Source organism: Lepisosteus platostomus, chromosome 7 (assembly GCF_059453375.1).
Source record: "Lepisosteus platostomus isolate fLepPlt1 chromosome 7, fLepPlt1.hap1, whole genome shotgun sequence".
Classification (NCBI taxonomy): Eukaryota; Metazoa; Chordata; class Actinopteri; order Semionotiformes; family Lepisosteidae; genus Lepisosteus; species Lepisosteus platostomus.
This window is the reverse complement of record NC_142617.1, coordinates 12,952,729-12,968,205: the sequence shown is the minus strand read 5'-3', so window position 1 is coordinate 12,968,205 and position 15,477 is coordinate 12,952,729. Positions and strand designations below refer to the sequence as shown.

Below are 15,477 nucleotides of genomic sequence, written 5' to 3'. Positions count from 1 at the left end.
AAGACTTGAATGTTCTAATTGAACACGAATGGAACAAACTCATCAGCAAAATTCCAAAGAAAAATGCTCAACTAAAACGTGTTTAAGTATTCACTCACTTTGCTATGGCAAACCTATGTTAGTATGGGCACACAAAAATACTTTGAAAATGGCATAGTTGAGTGGCCTCTGTGTTCAACAATATCTCTTTAAGGTCCTTTGGTTTGGCAGTGAATTTCAAACAGATTCAACCATGAATCTAATTTATTCTGCAGATTTACTTCTGTTAAAAACACGTATACAGCAGAGATATACACCACGTATGAAAGTGCAGAACAGTTTGTGCTAGAAAGAGTCCTCAAGATGGCATACTTAAGCTTATTTGAATGCTTTACCAGGCGAAGAGATGTATGATGCGTCATGCGAGATTTAATCTCTGCCACGTTTGATTCCTGACGCAAAGCCAAATGACAGTAAATTCTGTTGCTGCGCCTTTGTTACGCAACCCACTAATCACTACATACTGCTTTGAAAGTTGTATTTTGTCACCTGGCATCAGAAACAGGAACTGAGTTTTTCTCGTCAATGAATAACTACGCTGTTTAACTGTATTAGGCACCTCTCGTTGGCAATATTAGTGCAACGACAAAAGCTTTATACATGCCGATTAATTTAATCTTTATAGAGATCAAATTATTGTATGTCAGAAAACTCCCAAAGTAATCAACAAAGCCTAATAATTACTAGAAAATCTTAAGTACACATTTTTATTTATAACTGGCAATTTAGTAACTTGGGATTTGTAGTAAGCGAAAGTAATCGGTTAGATTAAGTTAATATAATAACCTACAAATTATAAATATAAAATATAACAAATACAGAACAGAAAAATGTTATAGTTAATTATAGTATGTTATAGTTATAGTTATAGTTAGTTATTAGTATGTCAACTAATAACAGCAATTAGTATTAATAAAAACAACACTAATATGCAAGTATGTCCCGAAATAAAGTTAACACATTGTGTGAGGTACTATTATATCGCAATGACCAAATAAGAAAAACAAATTAATTGTGGCAAAACATGGTACAACAACCCCTGAGTCGCACCCATGGAATCGGAGTATTAGCCGTTATTAACCGCCAAACAGCGACAGCACCTAAAGCGCATCCTGTGACGTATTTCTTTTGCGACGAGTAAAATTTGGCAAGGCAAAGCCGGTAGAGTAGGCTTCCTCCTGTGCGGTAGGTGGCGCTGCGAGAGCCAAGCGCCACTCCAGCCTTCTGCGGTTTCTTGGCGCAGACGGGCACTGAGGTCCTGCCTAGTCGGAGCTGCAGCGGAGCCCCTGCAGGAGTTACAGCAATTCAATTAGGAACAAGAGCGGGTAGCAATTAGAAAGGGAAAAGAAAATTCTCCACCCCCGAGCGGAGGTGGGAATAGTAAGCAGATCATCGGCACAGACAGCAACTTGAATTGGTGTTAGCCGAGGGGCCTTCCAGTATTTGCCAGATTGCGAGCTTTTGCAGGACTGTGGCTATCCGATTTACAGCCGCTGGCTGGGAGGCGCAAGTGTATCTCTTAGCCCGGGGGAAGCGGCCTGTCGCCCAGCTTGACCGGCTTCGCGACTGGATCTCTGAACCCTCGGGAGAATCAGCGGAGGAAATCACCACCTTCCACGCGTGATTTGTCCCTTTGCAGATGGAGTACAGAAGGAGTTCTGGGAGTCTGTGCGAAGTGAAGACGTGCCTCTGATTTAGAAAATCAAAACTCGTCGGACCCGAGGACAGTCAGAAACGCACCCCGTGCGAGGCATCTGAACGGTAAATCTCCTTTTTAAATACGTTGCACGGAGGAACACGCTTGTATCATTAAGGACTTGAAAGCGAGATCTCCGGGAGGGTGAGACCAAGAGAGACACTCGCACCCCGGAAAACTACCAGAAGGATATTGCTTATATCTCAAATCACACTGGACCAAACACTTAAGAGCGAGTCTAGATTTTATGTGGTTTAACTGATGAAGCCATATTAAGCACGTGAGGTATGAAATTAAATTACGGGGGGGAAAAAACGACGGTGTCAATAATATAAGCTAGTATTGTTTCAGTTTAAAACTTAACGTCCTGTTTAAGAATTCTAAGAATGCACAACATTGTGTATACAGGTACTGAAATCCCCCATATTTAGATCATGGATTTGTAGCCAGTTTTATCGGATAAACAGACGAAGTCACTTGAGAGATATGTTTAGTAAACTAGCAAGCTGTCAACAGAAAGGGCCCAGGAGCAGGTAACTTAATACTTGTCGTGACACTGAGTCAAAATTTAAGACGGGGTTCTTTGAGTGTTCCTACAGGCATAAAGGTGTTTAGCAAAGAAACGGGCATTTGCTCTTGCCGAAAGTAAAGTTTTAAGCTTTAATGGGCAAAATCGAGTAAATCAAACGTGCCATACCTTTCTTCTTTTATGTAATTGTGCTGGCGCACCGATTTAGTAAAACGTAGTATATTGTATTATGTGATGGCCTTAATAGAGGTCATACTAAGTGCATTTTGTACTCTGAATTACTGTAGCTGTAAAAGGTTGAACCGAGTGACTGAACTGTTACAAACTCCAAAAACAGGTTAAATTGAGTGAAAGCACAACAGTCCTTTGTATTGGCAAAATACGTGAACCGAAAGTTTATTCTAAGACTCCCCATTGTCTAGGATATCGTATCTTCGTCCTCCGTCCTACGTTAAGGACATTTGAAGATTGCATTATATTTATTTGGGCTTTACAGTACAAAAAAAAAACATCTCTGGGGTCACCGCGACCTGACTCCAGTGACAGAACAAGGGTTTCAGCTTAATTTTTTTTGTTCCCTCCTGAAAGTACACAATGGATTTCAGCAAATTAGTGACCCTTTGGATTGTGTTCCTGTGTCTCTTGGGCGAAAGCCGGGCAGAGAAGCCGCAGCCAGCGGGCCAGTCTCATGCAGAACAGCAAGCAGAAAACGGAGTCTCAGGTAAGAACAGACGCTCTCCTGTTGTCAGAAGGTACAGGTGCCAAGTGGATTCCCCCCCCCCCCAGGGAATGTATGTGCAGATTCAAAGCAACTAATGTGCAGACTACACGTGTTTCCCGGTTGTAGACCTTCTATGTACATGCCTGCACATTGGAGCAACTGCTTTATTTTAGAAATGCTTTGCATATCCCTGTGATCACTGAAGATTCAAATGCATATCTTACAGGGTTTTTAGGTTATTGAAGTTATAAATGGAACTATTTTGTTTGCCTGTGTTACACAGCTCTATAAGTATTTTTAATAACATTTGTTATATCCAGATAAGCCGAATATAGTCAGGATATGAATTCAGAGTTATGCAAAGTCATGGGTGTTATCTGGCCAAGGGCTAAAATATTGCTTATGCTTAGAATACTGTTTTGTTATGTTGATTCTGTATGTTCGGTGGAAGCAAATAAGTGGTTTTTGCCAATAAATTAATTAAATGTAATCTGGTGCACATGAAGAATGCTAAATAAGGCATGCTCTTCTTGCATGGTATCACACAGAAAGCTGCTGGAAAGGCTGAACTCTGGAGCTGCAACCTTTTTTGATGACCCTTTTTTATGACAGAAAACCACACAGCTTGACCAATTCTTGTCGGAATCACTTAAGCGAGTCCCAGAGGACACATTGTAAGGATTTAGGATCGTCTCACAAATGGCAGGTTGCTGTGATGTGTTTTGGATCCAGCAAAAGAAAGGACTGAGCTAACATTCCTCAAGTGTTTGATATAGACCGCTTTGTTTTATAGGGAATGTTTGTCTCTTTGATTCTCTAGTGCAAAAAGTAACCAGCTCTACTGTAGATATCAAAATAGCAGATATGATGGTCTAAATTTCCTTTAGAATGTATGATCAAAACCCTGTATTATATCGGGCAGTAAACATCCAGGCACTGTTTTAATTGTCTTTCCCTTATAACGTAGAATGAGAATAATTAAAAATGTAGCTCCTTTGAAGGTATGCTGTTAGATATAAAACCAATAACAGCATATCATTTAATTAATAATAACTCAGAAGTATGGTACTGAATTTTTCACATTGAGATATGTTGTAGGAATACTGTGAAGCTAATTTAGCTCTTTAGCGTAAATAACTGCTGCTTGCATTAGTATTGATTGCCTCTTCTGGAAAGAAGTTAAAAAACTCTTGAGTTAAACAGTGGAAAAGTGTGTTTTTCCATCTTAAATATCTGCTGCCCTCATGCCTTTTTTAATCTTATTTTAATTTGTTTAAATTTCATGTCTTATAGATAGTCAAGTGAATTCTTTTTTTATTCTTTTTAGCACGATTCCACTAGTTAATTCCTGAGTAATGAGTATGAAGAAATAAGTTAGAAGAAAGTTGTAATAAGCCATCTCACTGGTTTATCACATCACCCAAACAACCTGTGCCTGATTTAATGCCTAATTTATCATGGCTGTAGAACCAAAGAATACTTAGAGCAGTTTCATTCCTTAAACATAAACCTACTAACAAGACGACATTCCTTCCTTTATTACGTTTTACCTGTGTTAAACACAATGCCTGAATATTCAACCGTTATACAAAACTCTTGTACTTGAAAGTCAGTACTTCTCATCAATGCCACGAGCCTTGACTTTGTATTGAGACAAAACAACCTTGTTCTGATATTTCAGCTGCTATAGGCTGCTGGATTACACCAAGGGAACGGACTTTTGCACCTTTGGAGTGTATCCGGTCTAGTATAATTTAAAGGATGGAGAGCAAATCCAAGCATAATTCACATTTGTGAAGGTGCCAGGGACCTAATAGCAGATTCCTTTTGTAATAATTTCATAGTTTTTGTTTTCCTTTTGACTCCTATTTTCCCACTGATTTTTAAATATTTGTACTTGTCTAATTTGCCATTCTAGAGGCTTTTAGTTTCTACCTTGAATGTAACTATTAATTGTCTCAGTGCTCAATTTTACCTGAGGGAAACTGAGGTAAAATTGCCTTTCTGGTCTAATTCCATGGCTGTACTGTGGGCAGTGATGAGCTTATTCAGTCGAAAATGTCATCTTTAGCTGATGTCAGTGTGTAAGGAATGACTCACCAGATGTAGGATTGCAATATTATATTTCTTTGGCTTGGTTTCATTGTTCCTTCAGTGTTAGAGTAACATGGCAGGGAAGAGTCATAGAAGATGAAAGTACTGTCTGAAATGTTTGTATGGACCTTTTTATGGAGATGTTGAATTCACTCTGTTGTGAACTTGTTTTGTGGGTTAATTTCAATACAATCAGTGATGCACACATGCATGTTGTTATGTTTTTTTAATAAAGAATTGACTTTAAGTTACTGTGGACTGACACTGTCTTTGAGATGAAGCTGTCCCTAAGTAATGTTGATAAGGGACAGTCACACAAGAAAAAGGCCCTAGTGGAGGTGGAATTTCCCACAATTATCAGCAAGCACAGTGGTGTTTTAAAAACAAAATTACACCCATCACTGTGCGCAGGATACACAATTTCAAAGGCTTAACCTTTAGTCTGGAAAACAAAAACAAGCAATATAGTTAGAAAAATTCAAGCATTAAAAAAAACTTTGGTTTAACCTTTCCTACCAAGAACTAATAAAGGAAGCTAGAGACTACTTCTGGGTTTAACTTATAGTATATCCAGCTGGGGAAAAACTGAGATGAAATTGCAGCAACAGTACCAGTCCTCAAGAAGGACTCCCCCATAAATGAACAACAACACTCCACTGTGCTCGTTCAAATTGTGGGAAAATCTGCCTTCACTAGAGGCACAAGCATCTTATTGTGTGTCTGCTCCTTATCACCATCATTTACGGACAGCTTCATTAAATTATTATACAGTATACAAATTTGGTCAGTGTGCCTGCTTCACGTTCAGTTGTAAAGCAAATAAACTGTTTGAGAAGAAATCATTTGATAGTGGACTACACAATAGAAGTTGCAACACATTAAGCTTACACATTAAGTTGCTCTCATTAAGCTGTTTTCTACATGTTTCACTGGAAGTGTGGATATGCTGAGTGACGATGGGGTTAAGGATAAGCTGTCAATGAGAGCCTATATTGGGGAAAAATTCCCCATTTCTAGCAGATGGTATTGAAAAACAAAGCAGAATATTGTACATATTGTGTCTTTTAGTTTCTTCTGTCCTAGTTAGTAGTAGAAAATTACAAATTTTATAATATGATGCATGCATACTTTTTTCTATTGGCAGTTTTATTTCTATTCCTGTGAGGCAATAATTGTGTTTGTGTCATCGTGTTATAGAAATCTTCTGATTTTGGTAAAAAACACATTTTTCAGGCCAAGCAAGTATGACAGAGCCCTCTATAGAATTCCTTTTTACAGAAGTAGGCCTGGGTCAATAAGTGAATTTTTTGCATTGTGCAGTAGGAAGTAAGTAGAACCTTGTTGTATTTGTTATTGTACAGAGGGGAAAGCAGCTGTAAGAACTTAATTCAAAATGAAATACAGTATTATAAAATTGTACAGCCTATTGAAATCAGAATTGGATTGTTTTTAAAAAGAAAGGAACAGTGTTTCAATTGATTCCAGCTTTTGTTTTCTGAGATTTTGCACAGACTGCTAGAAATGCATTTTTCAGCTGTAATCAAAGCTTCTAAATTGACATAGATTTGTGGCAATCATTCAGTTTTAGACAATGGAAAGGATACATGGCAAAGTATTGAGGGGAGGGTGTGGTAGATCTCATGACCTGGATCTTTTGATGCAAATACCTGTTCTTAGCTATTGGCTAAAAAAAATGTTCCCAGGTGCTTTTTTCAAGTGCTACAGTTCTTCTGATTCCAAGAGATGAGTCGTTTTTATTAATTTCTTGAGGAAAATGTCTTTAAAATGTTAAAAAGTGAATATATGAGTGCTAGGTGTGTTTCAGGGCTGTGAAATAAACCCTGACTTCCTCAGCTTTTGAAGGATGTGCCTTTAAAGGTGCTGTTGTCTTGTCTAGGATCAGTTATTTTATACAACAAAGTACGTCAGTATTGTTCCAATACTCTTTTGACTTGCAAACAGAGCAGCTTTTGAGGGCATACGTCGTGTATAGGTATTGAAATGTAAGCTGTGACTTGAAGCATTTCATTTCAAAGAATTTCATTGCTGACAACACCGCTGTACGCTGTACTGTTCGTGCATCGATAAATAAACCTTGATTGTAGTATATGTAATCATCTAAAATTGTGACTTTCGAATGTGTATGTATAGAATTGTGGTTTGAGCTGTATTGAGAGTTATTACTTTGCCTAGCAAATGAATGTTGCCTAAAGTACAATGGAGGCTAATAAGAAGACATACAGTAAAATGTTTGTATTTCCACTAATTAGGCATCTTTGCATGTGGTGTTGCTTATGGATCTGAATAAAGGATAAGCTCCTATTGCCATCACATTGGAGCTGCCAGACTGATGGTAGTGCTACTGTCTTCTTGGTTGGGAAACACAAGTCCTTGTCTGCAGGTTACTTGAGGCTAAAGCAGTGGTCAAGGTTTATATGCCTACCAAAATCAAATTATTTTAGATGAATAGTTTTTTTGGTACATGTATAACATATACACGTTGGTGTTTATTTTTAAGCTTGCAGTGTGCAAGCATTTTATATACTTTTTAATTGCATTTATTTTAAACGATGACTTGCTAGATTGATCTGAAACACTGGAGATCCAAGAAACTGGTGTTGAGTAACATTGGCTGACACGATATGGTGGAGAATTTGAATTCCATAGTATTGAATTTCCATTTCTAAGTTTCACAACTGGACTTATAACTTGCGGCAGATTTCTGGGCAACGGTTAAGGGCTTTGAACACTTCGCGTCAATAGTGGTTTAACATCACTTTATCAGCCTTATACAATTTCTTGCATTAGGAATTAATCTTTTCTCATACCCCAGCTTGCTCTTAAGGGCCTTGCTCAGTGGCCCAACGGAGTAGGATTCCTTTGTTGGCTGCGGGATTTGAACCTTCCAGCCACAGGCGCAGATCCTTAGCCACTGCTCCGCCATAAAATCTAGGGCATTTGTGAGTGTGATGTACCTGGATTCTTGCAGTTTGAAATAAAAAGACATTAGAAATAATCTCATATTTGTGTATGTTGACTTGTCATTAGTTGTCTATTCATGTCAGTTGGTTGTGAAATAATTTGTAAACAAGTATTTGAGTAATTTTTTTTTTAGGCCTGTCAATTTTTTTTTTTATTTGCTAAGATGCTATTGGGAGGAAGCAGATCTGGCTCAATGAGGAGAGGACAGTTATTGTGAATGGTGGGGATTCAGGGTTGTGTTGAAGTACTGCAGTGCAGTCTGACTTAATCTAAGGCTGAAGGACCTGGGCAGGCAAGAAGGGTTTGGAAAAGGAAAGAGCTGCTGATGTCATGAGGTGTTTTAAATGCTGTATGTAAATATCTAATCTAGAGGTCAGGAAGTTTGCAAAACAAATTAGTCAGAGCAGAGGAAGCATGCTGACAGGGATATATTTTTGCTTTCAAGGTGGCCTGCACTGCACGTCCTGCAAACACACACAGTCAGCCAGTTGTCAGGGCACTGTTTAGCACCTGCCGTAGACCTTATGATCCATCTGTTCCATCCTGATTCGTGCTGTCTCCTGCCCAATCAGCGAACTTGATCAGTGAGCCACACTGCCTTTTAGCTTCCCTTCCTATCTTCTAGATTAACTAAGCACAGGCATACCTTGCTTCTTGGCACTATTAGGTAGTAACATTTCCTCTACTGTTTCTGCCCACACTAATCTACAGTGTCGCTTCTGTCCCTCGGGTCTAATAACTGATGGACTCTGCCTCACCTGTTTCCTGGTTCTCTGATTGTGAGTACTACAGCTTCTCAGTGCCTCCTGTATGGTCACATCACTGGGGTCCTGCACCAGCATATAAATTCAGCCTATCAATTGTGCTGTGGCTTTGCCTGCAGGATCCTGGGAATGACTTTCCACAATGAGACTAGCATTGAAGCGACTGGAATTTAGCAGTTCTCCTTTTTCCGAACCTCTTATTTTGTTGTTAACAAATATTAAAACTTTATCAGGCTACTGTTCCACTCAGCCTTCTACAATTTTCAATTTTCAGTCTTTCTGAGGATACAGTACTGCTTTCCAGTAGACTGCCTTCAGGGCTATTGCAACATTCATAACTTCAGTTGAGGCTTTGATTTTCCTTAAGGTTGAGCCTTGAGAAACATTCTGATTTTTTTTTTCAGAACCAAGCTTTAATGCTCATACACATACTACAGGATGGACAACAAGAAACCTGTACCACCAGTTGTTTGTAGTCTGTTAAAAAGTGTCTCTAGTGAAGATCTCTGTCAGCACTATTTGCAGAGACTTGCAACAGGAGCTCTACATTAATTCCTGTCTGCTTCTTATTCTGAAAACCCTGCGACTGCAGTCTAGCAAGTCTGCACTCAATTATAGTTGTTCCATTAGAGGAGGAGCCCAAGATGACAGTTAAACCACATGCATCTAGTATGTTTCTTTTTTGAAAAAAGAATGTGTCCTCTGAGCTCGCCGTCTGGATTGTGGGTTTCCGGAGCTACTGGCTGTTTTCACATGGAAAAATCATGATAGCAGAATTCCCTTTGACATTGTGCATTAGGACTGTATAATGGTCAGGGATTAATTAGCAGAAATGATATAGGAAGGCTGATTTCCTGTGCACAGCAGAATTTCCCTTGGTAAGTCCAAGCCAGAGTACGTTTCATACCATTTCACTGATTGTGGTATTAGGTATGTTAGCATCTCTCTCATCCTAGCGTTAATCCCGCATCAGCAGGGTCCGCTTGTCGGCACGCCCGTCTCCATTTGGTGGTTTGAACCAAATCTTTAAGCTGACGTTGCCGTATAGTATTGTATAGTACACTTAAAAAACGTTTTCTTTCCCCTCCTCCCCCCTATTCAGCCTAAGAAACTCAATTCTGTTGCAGCCCACAGGTCTTGGATTTTACAAATGCCCTTACTTAGGAATGTTTGTATGATGAACAGCTCCGAGGAATGTGAGCAATAAAGTCAATGTGCACTAAAGAAACTGCACTTGCTACAGTATGAATAGGTTAGTTGATCTCCTACGTACTGTAGTTTTTGGGGTGTTAAATTTAAAAGATATCTTTAACTCAGAAGTCGGGATCTGAGGTTTTCTGACACAGGAATTATAAGGAATCCTGTGATTTAGAGTCTAAAGTGCAGAAGACTCCAGGAAAGTCTGTTTGAAGGCTTAGAGAACATGCGGCAACCTTTTCAGATTTAGTTCAAGCAGGTAGCTGTGTCGGCAAAGGAACAAGTAAAGGTTTATTCCATGCTGAAAAGAGGAGGAAAGAAACAACGTTTTCTGTTGGCAAATTTTTCTGGTTAAGCTTTGTGACTAGAGCCAGCGTGCCTGTTGGAAAAAGTGATAAACTGATAAGAGGCTTCTTCATATACAGTAGTAGGTGCTTGGAAGAAGTTAGCATTTCCTTTTATCTCTTCAGATGAATAGGATCTTTGTAGACACAATTCTAGCAATTGGAATGGCTTGTTTGAGCGGGACAGGCTTCTAGTTTTCTGGTTTAATGTATTGAAAACTATGGAAGCTGTTCATTATCCTTTTCAGAACTAAGTACGTGACTATGCCTTGGTATGTCCTAGCATGTTAAAGTATTACAGGACTAGCTGTAGAATTAATTAACATTCAGGACAGAGGCAACATATTGTATGACTTTAGGCTGAGTTTTTTTTTAGAATTCTTTAAATAACCCAAAGGATGACCAGCAGAACCTTCATGTCCACTGCATATTCCATGGAGAGCCAGTGCAGTACTCTTTAGGATGAAAGTTATGCAGAGTACTTTTACTTAGCATACAAGCCACAACATTCTAGACAAGCTAAAATCTAATTAGTACCCTAGTAGATATGCCTGTAAGCAAAACATTACCGCAGTAAAGGGCCTTAACCCAACAATGGTATGTAGATGGAATAATGATACTCTTGTGATCTACCAAGAGTTCTGGATTTAATCAAGGATTTAGTTTCACCACTACCATCAGCAGCAGCAACACATTGCTAAGATGGTCTTGGGAGCTGATGTGGACAATTTCAGTTTTGTCACAGTTTAACTTGAGGTTCTGTTACATCCCTTTCTTAATATCAGACAAGCACCTGTAAAATGTAGATGCTGTGGTAGTACGGTCTGGGTTTTGGCCCGCAGATAAAGCCACCATCAGCATTGACATTAAATCAAAGTCCTTAATGGCAAATAATCTGAACAGTATTAAAGGTCCCAACACAGAGCCCTGTGGAACACCCTGAGTAAATGGGACAACATCAGATACAAAATATATTTTTTAATTGGCCACAGTATTATACAACTGGTTAATATTCAATCACCAATTCAAGAAAATAAATTGTTAATGAATTAACTCATGTGGTATTTCATTTTAAATGTACAAGTGCCTTGATCTGTCTTATACTTACAGAACACTGTTACCCCTAGAGACTTAAAATAGAAGGTGACATATTGTAATCTTGCTGAACTACTGTCCTTTATAACGGTGATGCATATATGCCACACCTTCATACACTTTACATATAGTGAATGCTTTCTTGATTTGACCATAGCCAATTAATAATTGCTTACACTTATATAGCAATAAGCTATATAAGTAAAGCTGTGTCTCCACTCAAAGCGCTTTACGGGTAATGGGGACTCCCCTCCACCATCCACCTGGATGATGCGACGGCAGCCATAGTGCGCCAGAACGCTCACCACACATCAGATATAATCTGGGGAGGAGAGCAGAGTAATGTAGCCTATTCATAGAGGGGGATTATTAGGAGGCTATGATTGGTAAGGGCCAATGGGAAATTTGGCCAGGTCGCCAGGGTTACACCCCTAATCTTTTTGAGAAACACCCTGGGATTTTTAATGACCACAGAGAGTCAGGACCTCGGTTTTACGTCTCATCCGAAGGACGGCGCCTGTTTACAGTATAGTGTCCCCGTCACTATACAGGGGCATTAGGACCCACACAGACCGCAGGATGAGCGTCCCTTGCTGGCCCCACTAACACCTCTTCCAGCAGCAACCTTAGTTTTACCCAGGAGGTCTCTCATCCAGGTACTGACCAGGCTCACACCTGCTTAGCTTCAGTGGGTTGCCAGTTGTGAGTTGCAGGGTGATATGGCTGCTGGCAGTTGTATTGTTGGATATCTCTAAACTGTGAGAGTATTTAACCATGCATATAGTACCATTCAGAGAGATGTATACTACACCATAGCTGGTGCTAAAATTATTTGAGTTATTTTGAGTTAGTAGAATAATTTTATTTGCAGCATAAATTCACAGATTAGATGAGAGGCCTCTTTGCAACATTATTTTCCAGCACCACAGTGGCTGTACACTCACACCTGGTGGGGATCTGTTATGTCTCATCTGGCACTGTCTACTCATGCTGCAGAAGCCGTTGAAAGCTGCTTGCATCACTCTTGACAGCTGGTGAGGCATCGTTTGGAACAAGCTTCTCCTTTCACCACAGATAAAGAGGGTTATGGCTTCCGTCAGTATTTGCTTAGGAACACAAAGGAAGCAAAGCCCCCATTTTTTTGGAGGAGCATCGTATAAGCTAATGCCAAAACTAACTGAGGTTTTTGGTTCACCATTCACGCCATCAAGATAAAGGAGATCAGTGTCTTAGTATTTGCAGTAATCTTGTGCTGCACAATGATTTCAAATGTTTGAAGTCTTTGGAAGTAAAGTCTGACTGGTACTTAGAAATGGCAGTAAAGTAGACATTGCTAAAAAAAGAATCTATATCCCACTCTCAGTTTCTTAAACATGAAGCCTAATAGCTATATGCCCACTTCGTGCAAGCTTCCAATCACCCTGTCGGCAGCTTGCAGTAACTCACAGGAAATGTAGCTTGTTGCTTTCCACAGCAGCAGGGCCGGTGTCTGATTGGTTGCCACATAGGAAAGGTGACGAAGCACTGTGGCAGGAAAGGTGCGCTGTGTCTTCAGGGGTCTGTGGTCAGAGGTGCCGCGCCTTAGCTGAACTCACAGCCAGCTTCCTCTTTGGTTTTCGTCAGCCATTAGAGACCGCTTCAGTTTGCTTAATTTTTATTTGGGGTTTTCCTTTCTCTCTCGCTCTCTGTTCCTGTTTGTTGGCAGGAAGTCAGGTTCCTTTCCTCACTCACTTGCATGTGATTTCATTGTAATGTTTTATTGCAAGAAGATGTTTATGCCTTGAAATCCCTGGAGAAAATTAAGAATCCCTGTTATACTGGACAATGTGTCTGCTAGTTAGAGTTTGAAGATTGGGTGACTTGTACTTATATGCCTATATATGTATTGCCTGTCATATAGTATACCGTATATAATATTATATTCCATGTATACACTGTATGTACCTCAATCCTTGTTGATGTGTTTACAAGTACAGCTTTTAAAGTCACAGTAGTGAAGCTCCTAAAGCATCAGTTTTTTAAGGTGGCTGGGCAACAGTCGGTAAAGGGCCTCTCAGTTTGCAGTGCACAGTAGCCCCTGGAATTTTTGGGGGCACCAGCGAGTTTCTATTATCATTTTTAGAGGGGAACATTCTAGTTCTATAAGGTGCTTTGGAACTGAAAACGCATCAAACAAAAAATGAGCCTGTTATTCTTCCCTTGTGGTACAGGGCTTATACAGTAGCAGTAGGCCTGTTTGGTTTTGTAATTGGTAATTCCAAATCTTTTTACAAAACATACTTTCTTCTTGTTGAAAGACAAACTGTTAACCATATCGGCAAGTCCCTTTAAAGGAGTCTAAAGTTTGCCAGATACGGTTAATGATTTTATTTCAGTGACATTTTGAACGAGTCCAACCTGCATTATGCTTTTGTAGTAGAGATGTAATGTGACACGTTCATATAGAACAGTGTAATACTAAGTACTAGGAGTCTTCTCCTAGACTGGTCATAACCAATTGTTTATTTTTTCTCATTTTTGTAAGGGACTGAAGGATGTATTACAGTGTGTTGGCTATTTTCTTAAGAAGAACAATGAAATTATATGTATGTTTAAGTGAAAGATATGTACGTGTAAGGTTGTAGGGAGTGGGCTGTAGGGAGATTTTTTTGAAGCTGTGAAGTCACATAAGAAATTAAACAGACCCTGGATCTGTGATTGGTGTTACTAGTTACCATAATTGCCTTAAGGAGTCAGGACTTTGAAGGAGACTTAGATAACATGCTTTCCATAGTAAATCTAATGCTGGTTTGGAGTGAAATTCACAGCTTGGTGAAAAAAGGAGACATTTTATTTTGAAAATGCCTGTTCCAAAAGGCGCTGGTATCTGACTTATTTAGTTGTGCAAAACCTTTTAAGAAAGAGGTTGGTGTATATCCAAAACGGAGATGTCATCTATTGGAGTACTACCAGGGAAAATAAGTTTATTAGACAATGAAACTTGTAACAATTTTTCCTGTTCTCAGTTTTGTAAAATTTTAAGATTTAAGCTTTTGAATGTCTTCTCCGTGAGTAAAACATACTCCATAATACCTAGGCTGCCACATAGTTATGCTCATTAAAAGTTTTGAAGGTTCATCAGCAAGGACAGACTTGTTTTGTTCGTCATTGTTTCTTCTGTCATCTGCTTCATGGGTTTTAAAGCCCAAGGGAATACAAGTAAAGACAGCAGGAGTGTGGAGGCAGTTTTTCTGGGTGGTTTCAGATTTGAGAGGATTCAAAAAAAAATCCCAGTTACTGTATGTGTCATTTACTGTTTGTTGGGTAATAAAAGAGGAAGCCTCTAAAAAGTTGATCTACAGTAAATGTGCCCCTTCATTAAAGTTTACTTTTGAATTTTGTTAGTTATAGAAATTGTCATTGAAGATTGCACATCCTTTATATAGTCTTAAAAGAGACTTTAGTGTAGGGAGTTCTTTGGTTTAGTATAAATAGCTCTATAACATTATCTGCTTTAAACTTGAGACTTTCAGCAAGAGTGCAGTGATTGTAACATCTTGTATGAGGATTGGCTGAAATACATGTAAAGTAATGCAGCACCTGTTAAAAGTTGTGTGACAAACAGTAATCCTCCTGCCTTCTTATCATTCAGGTATGAAGCATGAAATCTGTGCTCAGGAGAAAGCATAGCAGACACAAGTTTTCCACCAGCTGTTATTGATCCTGCTGTTTGTCAGCTGGCTTGCAGAGAGTTGCACCAGATCAGATGTCTGAGCTACCTACTCTTTCCACTCTGACTGCTCCCTGGCTGGTCTAACCCCCAAGGTGCTGGGCAAGAGGGCACACAATGCTGACTGTTTAAGAGACATAATGACATGAACATTTTTTTCTCTTAGAAGTTGTAAAGGTATGAGCTCCCATTTTACTCCTGTACTGGTACAGGGTAATATTTTGCTCTTGGGTTTCAGGAGCTGTTTCATCTGAAAAGTTAGTGTGATATAATGTTTTGTTTTGTTTTGTTTTTTGACCAGGCAAAC

The 15,477-nt window shown here is 39.3% G+C and overlaps 1 protein-coding gene across 6 annotated transcripts in view; it reads left to right on the top strand.

The window, feature by feature from the left end:
* Nucleotides 1–1,217: 1,217 nt before the first annotated feature.
* The window catches only part of LOC148658232 (stromal interaction molecule 1-like), a 54,360-nt gene continuing 40,100 nt past the window's right edge, over nucleotides 1,218–15,477 (top strand). The window contains exons 1-2 of one of the 6 annotated variants that reach the window (XM_088639345.1): nucleotides 1,218–2,020; nucleotides 2,853–2,985. In XM_088639345.1, coding sequence (XP_088495471.1) covers nucleotides 2,859–2,985 — 127 coding nt within the window. In that variant the 5' untranslated portion in view covers nucleotides 1,218–2,020; nucleotides 2,853–2,858. Of the gene's footprint in view, nucleotides 2,021–2,150; nucleotides 2,269–2,852; nucleotides 2,986–15,477 lie in introns of those variants that run through there. The other 5 variants (XM_088639344.1, XM_088639347.1, XM_088639348.1 and 2 more) reach the window with 5 other exon arrangements.